Below are 15,327 nucleotides of genomic sequence, written 5' to 3' on the forward strand. Positions count from 1 at the left end.
GAAGCACTGGATGTGTCAGGGTGTGATGCTGTTCATAGGGTGAGAGGCTATGGATGGTTGTGGCAGCCCTGATCATGGGAGAAAGCTTCTGTATGCAGGACTCAATGTGTGAGAGTGTTCTACTGTGACGGCTGAGTTCCCAGCCTTATTGTAATCAAAGCTCTTATAATCAATTAAAGAAATACCGCAAGGGGCGCCACTGCGTTTTGGGGACAATCGGTGTCCGTGTGCTGTTTGCAGGAGCACTCTAGCTCCCCTTGTTTGTTTTCCTTTTCTAGGTTCTCGATGGTGTTGAAGTGTTTTATGTGCGAGTGTTTGTTTCACCGCCCGTCAGATTTCTGAAGGCCGGTTTCAGATTCCACTCCAAGTTTGGTTTAAGAACTGTGCATTTGTTCCACTTTGTCGGCATTCGTGCAATCCTTTTCCCTTAACACAGCTATGGTCTCCTGTTGAGAACGATTATGCCTGATGCTCCACCTTTGGAACTGATGTGAGAGCTAATGGTATGCTCCTTTGTGCACACTTGGAACTGATCTAAGAGCCAATGGTATACTCCTTTGAGCACACAACTCCTAGGGAATACTTTCCTCTGGCTTTGCTTGCTGCAGGCCACCATCATAAATGCCACTGTGGCTGTATTCTTCCATGGATTTGTGCGCCTTTCTTGGGACAACTTAGTGCTTAGACGGTGGAGCTTGAATGCTCTTATACTAATGTTGCATGTGGTCTGTGGAGGCCTTGCTGTACTTGATCTAGCGCTAACTTCTAAGCCTACTGATCAGGAACATTGATGATGCTTAACGCAACGATTAGATAGAGAGAGAAGAGGGAGATGAGCTGTGTATTGAGTATATTTCTATGATACAAAAAGATATCTTTGACTGTACAACTTCCATGGCCTTTGGTCTTAGGTATCCCCTTTGGCCTTCCAAAAAGGGATACCTAAGACCTCTATGGATGACCTGTCCCATATGGGGGATCAGATGATTATGACCATGTTTGGGCCTAGCCTTTTATAGGGCTCCATATTCACAAGTTGGCCAATATATCTGCTGTCAGCCAGGTCTCCTTGTCCACGACACATAAAATGTTAATAAATCCAGAATAATCTGGTCAGCCAGCCCTGATGATACCCACGCATGAATAAGTGCTACCGGCCAGCTTCCTGATGCTTAGAAGAGCAAAGTGATGGCTAAAACACTCTCGTGTGGGCTGGTTATAGGCTGAGCCATGCTGATGCTTGTGGACCTGCTGCTTCTTCCCTGTGTGAGCATGCTAGTGCCGTAACTCTACCCTAAGATTGCCGCCTTATTAAGGATTAGCTAGGAGATTAGCCATGTCCACGTGCGTGCACGGGACATTTGGAAGTGCCGATTGAAGCATGTGTTTCCCTAGTCTCTTGTAACAAGCGGAAGCTTACAGACGAGGATTATACTGTGATAATTAACTTTCAGCCCTTTTGTTCTTGGTGATGCATAGCACAATTAGTGCAGAGAGAGGACAGACAATACATAGTGTTGGGTCTCAAATACCCTCTGAAGGGCCCCCACCATATATGGTATATTTGGTTTCTTGAATGAGTAGAATGACAGACTATTGGCTGTAAATAACCAGAACTGAACTGACTTGGAGGTTGTCACTTGGCTGAGATGACTTTCAGCCTGAAGATGACCCTTGATCTTCACCCTCCACCTTGCCCTTGGCTCTTGTTGATTGTCTATGCTCTTGAACGGTGGCTCTTGCAAAATATATCAGATGATTGATACAAAAACTGAACATTGTGTTGGCTTATAGGAATCTAGTGTTAGGATTTATGGAGCACTGGAAGCTCACACATAGAGGAAGCAAATAGATTGAGGGGGAGAGAGAAGTACTTGCATGTATATTTACACAGTAATGAAAAGTGACAAGTGAATAATAAAGCCTAGTCTAGGTGCCCTTTCACACTAAATGTCTAGGGGGAAAAACCCATAGGACAAAAGTGGCCTTGGAGTTGGTGCCTGTTCGCGTGCAGCACTACATATAAGCATATGCCTTTGTATGGTAATGTGAACTTGTATAAGGATGCATATCACTCTCTATAGGAGAGTAAGTCTAAAGCGTTGCTGAAAGCTTCAAACTTCTCTCGAGGCAAGGGTCTGTGTAAATAGATCTGCGATGTACAACAATAGGTTAAAGTGATCTCCCCTGCATGAAGCCTCTCCCTAACATAGTGATGATTATCTCTACATACTTTGTACGTGCAGAGAAAACTGGATTCCGTGTCACGGCCTATTTGAGGACCTTTTCTCCAAGTACATTTCAACAAATTTTACAAATTACTTTAAATAAGTTAACTACAAGTTAATACATCAACCTTAGAAGAAGAATTAAACAAAAAACTTAAACGGAAAAATATTTATGAACACAAGACAAGAGCATTGGGTTCAATTTGCCCCCCCTATATGCAAGACCCGTGGTCTCACATATGAGTATTTCTGTAAGACACGTGGTCTCACATATGAGTATTTCAATGATTTATTAAGGTATGAAGTAATTTGATACAATCATACATCTTCTCATCAGAGAAGATAGAAAGAAAAGAGAGCTTCATCCACGGAACCTGTAATTCTTACAAGCCATGTTTAATCTCTCTCTCTCTCTCTCTCTCTCACTCATGAAATAATTAAACCATATATGGAAAACAATAAGAGAACTAATACTCCTTGTAGATGTTTGCCTAGCTCAACCTGTCTTGGCTCCTTGTATACAAGTACAAGCGTGCAATTTGCAGCCACTGTATCTCTCTAGTTTTTCGCCAGAATATAGTCGAGTTGGTACTTAAAATTACGGGAATAGGCCTGGTCTACAACTCAACGCGGTCCATTTCGCCAAATTTCACCGTATGTAAAAACCAACCTACTTTTTGAGATCTCTATCATAAAGATGCTACTTTTATCATAAATTTATTTTCTCATATACTCTTATCTCTATCTAGAATTTTTATTGAATAAATATAATTAAATTCTCAAGAAAGTTCACTCACATAACAGTCCTCTCGGTTAAGAAAGCAATTGGCCTCAGTTGCGTAGCTGCAAAAGCTGACCTAGAAATTTGACAAAAGAAAAGTCCAACAAACCAGCAGGGTTATGCACATGGTACATTAGATCATACATTACCATTAAAGTGTGTTTGGAAAGTCCTATCAAAACCATCAACAACAAAGTATGCATGGTGTTAAATATATTTCTTTTTTTTTTCAAAAAAATAATAATAGTAGATAAGAAGCATACTCGTCATACCAAAAGCCGGATATTGTTGTTAAGATATCAACCATCTCGATCCATTGTCTTATATTCATGCCATATTCACCCTGGCTAATGAGCAACACATGCTCACACTCTCTCCAACTATACCAGTTGTTCACCCATCACACAATGTTAGCAGCTCACAACTACTAACACCGACATCAATCATGAGTACTAACCCGTGCTGAAGTCCAGTTTTCTCTAAGCCATGGGCATCCCCAATGACCCCAAAGGTGATCAAACACATCAGATCAGTGCCTCTTTCTCGAGAAAACAACCGTCATCCAATGTGTGGCTGAGAAAACCCTTCTCGGTAATTACTCACACCATATCACCACCATCACATCCCAACCATTCCGGCTTACGAGCACAAAGCCCGTCAATCTCACCAACCTACACAAGGTTGTCCATTCAAACACATTCACATTAGTAACACATGCTAAAGTTACACGACAACACATAAGCATTAAATCCAACACTTAGTTCCAGCCATCCCTAATTTCTTAGGAAAACGAGTGATTGAAAAAGCAATGTCTCCAAAGGGTTTTCTTGTGTCCATTGAGAAGCCATACTTCTAGGGTGCAAAGTAGATCATAAAATCTCTTATGGTGAGAAGGACACCCCGCATTGCGTTTGGGGAGTCAAGGCCACACATTGGTCTGCTTCTTAGGTTCTTTCTCACTATTGTAATTGCTTCATGAGTGGACATGTGCTGGTACATGCTGAAGGTCCCCTTGCCTTGGGAGCATTCTGAGCCAGGGCAAACATCGCAGTGGGCTGTGGTAGTCCTCGTGATCTATGGGAAAGGGATTTAGAGAAATTCAGTTGTCTAGTGTGAGCACTGAGCAGCCCACCACGATCCCTAATGTCACATGCATACCTTGATCCGGTGCCACATAGACATGATTATTCTTTGTAGCTGCCTAATGTGCAAAGTTAGAGGCTCTATATCGGCAGTTTGAAGCAGTTTTGGTAGCCCTATAGGTGCCCGGAGGTGCCTAGGACATGCACCAATGGTTGGGATAAGTATTGGCCACAATATGCACACATTGTATGACATTTTTGATGATTGTTAAGGTTTTATGACCCAAAAGGGCTGGTTGACCTAAATATGACTTGCTATCAAAATCCCTATATAAAGGAAGATCATGAATCATTTGTAGCCATTCAGAGACAGAGGTTTTGGCCACCCAAGACCAAGGACATGCAACCATGACATTTGGATCGGCCATGTACACCACCAAATCAACGTTTTCACAGAGGAGGATAGTAAGCATTGTTGGAGTATGCACATGTGGAAGCATAGACAAGGAAAGAGAGAGAAAAGGAGAGAAAGAAAGAAAGAAAGAAAGAAAGATTTTATTAACGTCTTCCAAAAGACCGAACTCGGCCTATGAGACAAATCAGTGTACCTGTGTGGGGTATCCTCTGTCATCCCAACAAAATGAAAAAGTACTGAACTAAAAAGCTGAATCTGGGTGTGCAATAAGTACAATGAGTGGGGGAGGGGATGGAGCTCTACTACTAGGAGAATGCAAAGCTATATGCATGGAGTATACAATCATGATATGCAACCTAACTAGCTCCATCCTGTACCATATTGGGGGTATAAAATGGTATACATCAATGAAGGGGGTGTCCACAGCTCCCTGAAGAACATGCTTGGGTCTGCTCTGAAAAGCGAGCCAGTCGCTCCGCACCCTCTGTGAAACTGAGCTCTGATCTCTTTCATCTCTCTCTGGTATAGGCATGGTGTCCGAAAGCCAGGTGTCCTCTGTCTCCTACGGGCTCTGAGTTTCTTTGCTCTCTGGAGAGTAATTCCCTGCTGTGTAGGGGCTGGGAGTGGGATGGATCTTTGAAAAAATGTAGTAATGTGTGTATGTCGTCTCCCCACTGGAGCTGTCTGAGCCTGTAATGATGTCTCTCTGTGACGCTGTATGTCTGGAATGGATCTCCCCAGTATGCGCTGGTTTGCTGTCTCAAAGATCTGGCGTAGGAAATGTGGCTCTTTGAATAAAATGGGATATCTCTCTTTGATGGCTGTATATGCTCTGCATCTGCATACATAATGCTCCTCACTCCGTGCTGCTCTGCCAGTCTCGATCTCCAATCGATGTGATGAGACTCTAAGCTGACCAATAGCTACTCGGGAGCCGTGTGGTAAAAAGCCCTCCATGTATCTAGCCTCTCTATAAATCCATCATCAGTGATACTCATGAAGTGATCTCTGTAGTATAGCATCTTCGGTGGAAGAGGCTGTGTAGGCGATATCCATGTCTATCGTGTATAGAGCTGCCATAGGTCCTGTCTCAATACTCTGTTCCTCTCACTATGAGAGAGACGGATATGTGGTACATCCCTGTCATACTGGAATGGTGGTAGATGATCCATGTCTAGGCCATGCTGTGAGAACCAATGTGTGACCTGTGCATACCATGATCCTGTGTCTCCTGCCTCAGCCAGCTGTCTAGATGCCTCAAAAGCTTTGTATGACAGTCTGTCCTGTGGGATCTCTCTGAATCTATCTAGCAGGCATATAGTCTGGAATATGGCCTCTACCATCATAGGAGGCACAACAAACTTTGCTTGGATAATGTCATGAGGTACTGACGGTTTGCTGCGTATCATGCGTGCCATCATGAGGGCTTGTGGTCTCTCTATCTGTGTCCACCAATGGGTAGCAAGGCCTGGCGCCCATACCGTTGCTCCATACATCAGTGCCGGTGTGACTAATGTGTCAAATAGCCACCCTTTCGTCCGGGGCTCCTGAAAATGCGCCTGGTGGCACTGCCTCTCTAGCATAGCCAATGCTGCATATCCCCGTGTCAATCTAGCTCTGGCTGCTGAACCCATGGTGAAGCGCGTGGCTGCTGCAGAGAAGGTAACCCCTAGCTACACGCATGATGTCACCACCTCCACCTGGCGTCGTGCGAGAGTGAATGTCAGCTGACTCCTGCCCTGTCTCGATGTATGAAAGACCATAACCTTGGTTTTCCCAAGGTTCACAGTAAGACCCCTCTGTGTGCAGAAATCATCGAGTGCATGTAGATGCTGCTGTAGACCTCTGGAGACTCAAACACTAATACAATATCATCAGCATAAAGCATAATATGTATTGAGGTACCTGCTAGATCAGCTCCATCTCCGCCTCCCCGTGTAATGAAGTCAGCCACCTCATCAATGTATAACCCAAATAGCGTGGGAAAAAGTGGGCATCCTTGCTTCACACCAATGGTGCTAGCAATAGTCTCGGACATACCACTTGGGCATCTGACTCACCCAAAAACCTGCTCATATAATGCATAGATGCCCCATGTCATATCTGCTGGTATGCCAAGAGACTCCAGGCGCTGAAAGAGCCTCTCTCGTGGTAATGTGTCAAATGCCTTGCGGAAATCCACAAAGCAGCAATAGAGCTTTCTCTTCCTCACTCTGGCCTGATCAATCATACATCTCAAAGTGAATACATGGTCAGTGGTAGAGAAAGCTCTCCTGAAGCCTGCCTGCCCTGATGAGCGTAAACCTGCTCGCTCAGCATATAAGCTAAGCTCTTGCTCCAACACTGCACCATAGAGTTTGGCCAACACGTGGCCAACCATAACCGTCCTGTAGTTGCTCGGATCGAGCCTCCTGTAGTGCTCGGATCGAGCATATCCCCTGTTTTGTGGATCGGCACAATGGTGTGCATTGTCCACTCCGCAGGCAAACCCTCTGCTAGTGCCCTGTTAAACAGGTGCAAGAAAAGGAGCCAAAGAATCTACTGCATATATGAGATGCTCACCCTATGGTCGGCGGCCCGTCCATGCTGTAGGCGACGGATAGCTTCCTTTACCATCGAGTGGGTAAAGAAGCTAGTTGTGGTAGGTCGAGGCTCCTGTGGCTGAGGTAGGGCGTGGTATAGGCCCTCTGCATATGTGTGCCATGTCTGTGGGTCTGCAATGGGTGTCGGTGTCCGGGGCTCTCTAAAGTGCCGCCATGAGATAGGGCTATCTCTACTCATGAAGAAATGGAAGATCTCTAGCTCCTGTATCTCTGCGAAGGCCCGCCTTTTGCGGCGAGTAAGTCTCCTCATCTCTCTCCTCGATTCCTGCTTTGTGATGGCTCCCAAGGCTCTCTGTATGCAGAGTCGTGAGTATAGGGCTCTGCACTCGTCATCATACCATCTGTTATGGGGCATAGTCCCAGATCTCGCAGGCTCTCTTGAGTGGACACGATGTGGGAAGCTCTGTAATGCAGCCATGTGTAGGAATGATGCCAGCTGGGCTGTAATGGTATCCATAGGTGCCAGGGGATCCATGAGTAGGAGCCCATCATAGTCGCCATGCGACTCAGATTGCCAGACAGTTGGATGATGCACAGCGTCTTCCACGTCTCTTGATTAAAGCCTTATATTGGACCTTCATTACAGAATGTTCGAGAAGAGCAGCAACCAGAAATGGTTGATGAAGCAAAGGTGATAGAGCCTGAGCAGATCCTTCTACATTGCTAGAAGCATGGTTATGGATGACGTCTTCGCCAATTTTATGCAAAGTTCAAAGATCGAGGGGCCCATGAAGCCGTTTGGCTAGATGAAGAATTCTTTTTGGAGTATCCACAGTTATTGGCGGACTATCTCGAAGCCATGAACTTGTCGTCAAGCTAAGTAGGAGGGAATGTCACGCGCACCCATGCACTGTGGTACATGGTGACAAACTGGCTCATCAACAGTGCAAGAATCATGTACAGAAGTAGTACCTTTTAGGATATATTTGTCGTATGCCATGACCCCTTTGTGAGCCCAGTCTGGGACATGTCAAGCACGAGCTACGCAGGTCAGTCTCCCAGCCTTAGGTGTCAGGTCAGTCCTCTTAACCCACTGTGGAGAATTCAGCAAGTGTTCATCATTCAGGAGCATGTAGATGTCAGCCATAGCAGTAGATGCATTAGAAGCATGTAGTTGCACTTCATATAGAAGGGGCCAGCCCCAAGGCAGCCCCCAAGGTGGGCTAGCCTTGCAAGGTGGTAGCCAACCCCCTAGCCACCCTCTAAGCTCAGCTGACAAGCCTTTTGGAGGCTATTGAGTAGTCGGCCAGGCCCTTGTGGACTTGGGCCCAGTCGGCCAGGTCTGGCAGCCACCCGACCAGCCTTCAGGTGGCTGACTAGCATTTTATGCTAGTCATGAACAGTTGCTGCAGCCAACTAGACATTTTATGTCAGGCGTGGCATTTAGTACTGGCTACAGGCAGTAAGGGGCAGCCGACTTGCATCAGGTGGACATATAAAAAGGCAAGGTCTGTTCAGCCCCAAAATAGGCAGGTACAGATCAGAGATTATCATCAAACAACAAGCATGTATGCTTAGGCTCTTGCCTGTGCATACTTACAGCCATACTTGTGCTCTCAGCCCAAGGCAAAGAAGCTCACAGTCTCTTGAAGAGTATTCAGCACACCTACCCTCAGTCTATGGCCGATGTATTTCTCTCGAAGATAGCTTCAAAGTCGCCTAAAGCTTATGCAAAGTTCTGCCCAGCGTTTGGTCACTTTGTCCTTGCGTTTGGCGGTTAGTCAGTCAGTTTGTCCACTCAGTCTTGTGGACACAGTTGAGCTTGTATACAGTTCTCCAGAAGAAGAAATAAAGCAAATACTCTTCAATGGGTAATTTGGGACCCTGTCTGATGTCGTCTCTACTACATCTCTTTCAGATTCATGTATGCTGTTTTAAAGGATTGCTAAAGACTCACTAAACGCAGGTTTAAAGAAAGGCTTCGTTGTTTCACACGGTCCTAGCTTGGCGCATGCTACAAATAGGACTTGGAAAATGCTAGTGGACAGGCTGACTATTGGTCGGCCAGGTCCTGTACAAATATTCCTTGAGTTGCTGTAGGCGATTGGTCCTAGATCTTGCATGCACTGGCCGATAGCTCTCCCTTGTTCTCCACTAGTCTTTCCTTGCCCACCACAACAACCAATGCTCGAGAATCTGGTTCTTTATCTTGTTGCCGTTCAAGGACATAGCGCGTGCAATTGCACATGACAGGCAACACCAACAATTCAGGTATGTCTCACCGAATCCAACATGGAGGAGGATGAGACAAGTGTTTTAAAAGTTTCCACAATGATGGAGGAGTTTTCGATGACCTCAGTTTCGGAAGAGCATCCATTGGCAAAGGAGCCAAAAGAAGAGCCAATAGTCCTAGTGAAGGCAACAATGGTAAGTGCCAAAGAGAAGCCTACGAATGCGCCAAGTTAGAAAAGGAGCAAAGGTGCATGGTTTGTTCTAGTTATGCCATGTGCACACCTTAATCTGGTGCCACATAGATGTGATTATTCCTTGCAGCCACCTTAAGGGCAAATTAGAGGCCGTATATGGGCAACTTGGAGTTGTTTTGACAACCCTATATAGTATAGGTGCCTAGAAGTGCCCAAGACATGCACCAATGGTTGGGACAAGTATTGGGTACAATATGAACACATTTTATGACATTTTTGATGACTTTTTATGGCCTTAAAAGGGCTGGCTGACCTGAATATGAATCACTATCAAAATCCCTATTTAAATGCAGGTCATGAATCGTTTTTAAGAATTTAAAGACAAAGGTTGCAGAGCCAAGACCAAGGGCATGGAATCACAACATTCGGATCAGCAAAGTACACCTCCAAATCAACCTTTTCACAGAAGAGGACAATTAGCATTGATTAATGCATAGTCCGAGGGCTCAGATCTGATTTGGATCTTTGCCAATCATTGTAATTACTCATTCATTTAGTAATATACAGTAGGAGTAGATTAGGTAAAGGGTCTCTCTCTTCTCATTCTCTCTAATTCTGTGTTAGATTTGCACATGTGATTAGTGTTAATCTTTGTTGCTTAGCGTTAATGATTGTTCATTATGCTTTCGCATAGTTAGCATGTTTCACCGAGAGGCTCTTTCATGCCAATTGGGCACTTTATAGTGACAGTGTAAGTAGTCCTTTGCTATCAGCTTGTTTCGGTTTTTATGTTCTATTTGTTTTTTGTTTCCCCTTCAAAAAAGTTTTAAGCTTTTTTTTTTTGGGGGTTTGGAATTTTCGAGTATGCTCTTTCTTGTGTTTTTTCTAATTACGTTGAAGTATGGTGTCTATGAAAAGAAAGTCAAACTGACAAATTTTATGGGCTTGCTGTGTTGCTATGTAGGGAGCGTGAGCGATTGGCTACGATAAAACTTATAGAGATCGCATTCAACAAACGTTTGGTATAAGCATTTCCTTTTATCAATTTGCATGTGTACGCACACACGAGTGCATGAAAAAGCTTGCTCAGCCTTACCGAATTGTTTTCTTAAGCTTGTTTTGGTGTACAACACCATGCAGAGCATGATATTGTGTGCTAATATTGCTTTGCAAAAATAGACGTAGGATAAGTTTTTTTGTGCTGTAGTCAATGGTTGACTTTCACGTTTGGAGAATTAACATGCAAAAAAAATCAATCTCTTCCACTCTCCAAATTGCTTCATTCTTTAAAAAGTGCAGGAAGTATGCACTTAATCCTAACTACTTTCAAAAGTATAGTTATCTCATTGCCCCTTTAAATGTGTGCATGTATGTTGGTCTTAGACCCTTGTGGTATTTTGTATTATAGATGGGATACGAGGCAAATTGTAAACTATATGATCTGTGAGATAGAGACAGAGGAGCATGCGATTTTAGGATGCCGAGCCGACTTTGAGATTAGAATAAGATTCCATTGTATTTTCTGTGAAGGATTTGTCACCAGCCAGGGCATTTCCCAGTATGAAAGGGGTCTGGTGGACTCCAGGACGTCTAAATATTTGGAAAGTACAAGCTTTGGGAATGGGGGGATTATCCTAGGATACAAAGGATCACACTCCTAAAATTTAGGAGAGTTGCCATTTTTGGCCGGACTCCGATGGAAGTTCTGTTTGCGTCATTACATCTGGAATTGAGCAGATACCAAGAGTTGGCCAAATGCCAATGACAGAATGTCTACTAGTTGGGATATTTTTAGAGGTAAAGATTATGGGAGAACCCATCTCTTAGATTGGGACATGTGGCAAGAAAGTGGATCAAAGTGAGACAACCGATGGAAATTCTGTTTACGTCATTACATCTGGAATTGAGCAGATACCAAGGGTTGGCAAAATGCCAATGACAGAATGTGTACTAGTTGGGATATTATTAGAGGTAAAGATTATGGGAGAACCCATCTCTTAGATTGGGACATGTGGCAAGAAAGTGGATCAAAGTGAGACAAGTGGTCTCACACTTGTCACTTCAGCTAATGTGTGGCTCTCCACTTGTCATTATAGCCTTCTCTTGCCATTTTAGCTCATGGGAGGCCCAAATCTATAAATTGGAGTCCTCTCTTCATTTGGAGGAGGCTTTCTTGCTGCACACTAGCCTCTACCACCGTTACAGGCTACCCTAATGATGGCTACTCTCTCTTGAAGGTTGCCCATGAAGTATACTGGCTATTGGGGACTATTTTGAAGGCTTCCATCACGAAGAAATACTGAAGACAAGGTATTTAATCATTTTATTATGATGTTCAGCCATTGTACCTACTGTACCAGCCAATGTACTGGCTATACCAGCCCTTGTACCTGTTGTACCAGCCATTGTACCTGCTGTACCAGCCATTGTACTTATTGTACCAACCACTGTACTTGCTGTATCGGCTGAATGGAGAGCTGAACCTGTTGTACCAGCTCTATTGCATGAAGACCCGTGGTTTTTGGGGAAGAATCAGTACACACACGGAGGTATATGGATTATATTGTTGGCTCGGCATTTCTACAACCTGTGTTCCAGCTTGGTTGCCTCGTGTTGGGCTGTGTTATGGCATTTGTATATGGATAATCCGGCATCTCTTGTGGGGAGAGTAAGACCCTCAAAGCTTGTACATGATATTATTCTCCTTGGGTAGTAAAATACTCCAAGGGGGGGTCGGCCCATTCCGGCCTCTATGCGGTGTCACATGTGCAAGCTCCATTTTTTAGCATTTGTGGATGTTTTGTCCAGCTTTTATGTTTTATGCAAAGTGATGATGGATATGTGTTAAGGCTTTGGCCATGTTTAAATGTTTTAATATTCATTGATGGTATCAACAAGTGTGTCAAAGGCCCTAGTCCCTTGGGCACCGTGAGTTACAGATTTGGTATCCTCTGCAGACTCACCATCCATGAGGATATCAATAGTACTGAGTAATGAAGATGCACTATTTATGACGATACGTTTACACAAGAAACCCTTTAGAGATGCATATGTAGATCCTATAGAAACTCCTCACACTCCCAAACCTTGGCCACATGAGATGGGGTCTTTATACCATACTTGTTACACACAGATATAGACCCAAGGAGAGATACGACTATCAGGGGATCTCAATACGCACATTAGAAATGTAGGTGGAAATTCTAGGTTTCCAAAGAGAGAGGACTATTAGAGGGGATTTCAATACATGTGCATTAAGGCTGAAATTCTAGGTTTCCGAGGGGATATATTGATACTTGAAGAGCTCCATGTAGATACCACCCTGTAGATACCTGTGACAGAAGCAACAACAGTAAGTGCTCGTAGAGTGTCTACATATGACGCCGAGAAAGTATGCTATCATCATAATCTGTCTGCTGGCCTTCTTTGAGGTTATTTGTGCAGACATTGCAGTTAGGAGTACCAAGGATATTTCTTTTAAAATGTGTGGGCATTTCGGAAGAGAGTCCGAAGTTATTAGAAGCTGAAAAACAAGGATGATTGCCTTTGTTGTCACAGCCTTATATGTGTCCATGAGTTTTGCGAGAGATTGTCTGTGGAGTCCAAACTCCAGAGAGGATGGAAGAGGGCAGAACCTTTGATGGCTGCCTCTGGCTAGAGGCTTTAATTTGTCCCAAAAGATAATCCATGCTGTAGTTCCCGTTTCTACGGGATTCCCTAATTACATATCGGCCCTTATAACTTAAATGCATAAATTAGTGCCCCCTAGGCGTTTCCTCTTCAGATTGGCTCCCTCTCTAGATTCCCTAATTATGCATCCCCCCTTAGCGGAATCCACCAAATAGATTACATGTAACGATCCATGCTGCATTAGACCCTGGGGTCCCACTGACCGAACTGAGAGGAGAGACCCCTTTTCTAGCAAGTTGGCCAAAGCTTCTTTTTCAGAAGGATGCTTTTGAAAATGCCAGGTAATCTCCTTTCTTGGATTTACGGTTATCTTACTTTTTTGATTCTTATTCGCAGGGTTGCCGAGGAGGTCTATTAGGGGTTACGGGGAGTAAGAGTGCAGCATCTAAGGCTGGGCGAGCTGCTGCTTTGACAGTAGCAAAGAGGAGTCTAGCAAGGTGGAAACACTTTGTAGAGACTGGCGAGAGTTGTTTTACAGATGCTGGCCTACGGGAAAGTCTTTTGTGTGCTTTCTCAAAAGACGGAGAAGAAAAAGCATTGACAAACAGTAATGAAGTGCGGGTTGGCATCAACTCAGTTGGGCTGTCTATGATGGGTTCGTTGGAGCTGAAATTGCCAGGTTCTCTCTCTCTCTCTCTCTCTCTCTCTCTCGGTCTCATATAGACCCTTTGGTATTTTGTAAAGGTTAATATAATTGTATTTCTTTCTCTCTCATTTTATGCATGTTTCATTAAACCGGTATAATTGTATTTCTTTCTCTCTCATTTTATGCATGTTTCATTAAACCGGTATGCTATCTTGAGGGATTGGTGTGTTTGATGTAACTTCACTCGCATGTAACCCCTCTTTAATTGATGGTTGTGGAATAAGTAGCCTCAGCAGGACCTAGATGGATATGCCATGCATCTGGTGCAGAGAAGGTTGACAAGGATTCTTATGAGACTGATCAAGTGGCTGCTGGCACCCCTTCAGAACGAACGGGAGACAAAGATGACGTGTGGTGCACCCGGTTTAAAGAAAGGGAGGTTCTTCTTGAAGATGTGGGTGGTAACGGTAGTGTTGGCAGCGTTCTTTGTGGAACAAAGGGCAAGAGGAGTGAGAGGGAAAGGGATATTGGTAATAATAAAGGGGGCGGGCGGCAGGGTCTCGGCACAACCAAAGGTGAGAGGAAGACCAAAACAAAACCCAGGCAAAAGACTGCACCATTATTGAAGGCTGTAAATGGGTTATTGGGTAAACCTTCTGAGTTGTCAGAAAAGCCTGGCATGAGGGCCAAACAGGAAACTACGACAGTGGGTCTTGGTGGTGTGGAAGCACAACTAGAAGGTGAAGCAACACTTGACCTTACACACTTGCAGATTCCCAGCATGGATGACCTTGTAGGAAACGGTGATATTGGAGGACAAGGTCAAGATCTAGGTTCGTGGTTGGACTTTGAGGATCCAGGGCTACCTGATGCTGGAGGAGATTTCATGGGCCTTGATGTTCCCATGGATGACTTGGCAGATCTAGCAATGATGATGTAGTGGAGTGTTTGATACCAAGGACTGTCTGGGTTATACGGATGTAGTAAAGAAGCAGATACTGCTATGGACTTGGAACAATGTATTGTAGCAGCTGTATTGGAACTCTTAGGAGGAGCCACCATAAACAGGGAGTGTGGTGTGTGGATACCAGACGTTCCTTTGTAACAAATCCTCAAGTCCATCAAGCAAGTGCCTGTATGTACGAAGTAGCCAAATCCTTTAGACCCTTAAAATGGAAGCACGCATGCACCTGCTTAAAGAGTTTTCAAACTGATCCATTTGTTCGGGGCTTGATGTCCATTTATTTCTAGTTATTCGTACCATGTTGTACCCTTTCATTCTTGAAGCTTTACACATTTGTGAGTTTCTGATCCATTTGTTCAGGGCTTGATGCCAGTTCATTTCTAGTTATTCATAAGATGTATTTTGTTATTCTTGAAGCTTTACACATTTGTGAGTTCTCACCCCCAGAATAAATTGTATTTCACTTAGTTGAACTGAACAGTAGTTGACTGTGTTGGAATTCTCAAATTTGCATGTTTACTAACCAGTGGCAGCTCTCTGGTCGCTCTGACTTGCAATCAATAATAGAGTAAATGGCTGTTCTTTTAAGACACAGAGAGGGAGAGAGAGGGA

At 44.2% G+C, this 15,327-nt stretch overlaps 1 protein-coding gene across 11 annotated transcripts in view; it reads left to right on the top strand.

Annotated features, from left to right (window-relative positions):
• The window catches only part of LOC147606660 (uncharacterized), a 29,904-nt gene extending 14,781 nt beyond the window's left edge, over window positions 1-15,123 (top strand). For all 11 annotated transcript variants that reach the window (XM_086791883.1, XM_086791887.1, XM_086791890.1 and 8 more), the window contains exons 14-16: window positions 10,440-10,497; window positions 13,502-13,784; window positions 14,039-15,123. In XM_086791883.1, the coding sequence (XP_086648009.1) occupies window positions 10,440-10,497; window positions 13,502-13,784; window positions 14,039-14,691 (994 nt within the window). In that variant the 3' untranslated portion in view covers window positions 14,692-15,123. The remainder of the gene's footprint in view (window positions 1-10,439; window positions 10,498-13,501; window positions 13,785-14,038) is intronic.
• Window positions 15,124-15,327: the final 204 nt, after the last annotated feature.

The sequence above is a fragment of the Cibotium barometz genome, chromosome 57, assembly GCF_041138505.1.
Source record: "Cibotium barometz isolate CiBa-2024 chromosome 57, ASM4113850v1, whole genome shotgun sequence".
NCBI lineage: Eukaryota > Viridiplantae > Streptophyta > Polypodiopsida > Cyatheales > Cibotiaceae > Cibotium > Cibotium barometz.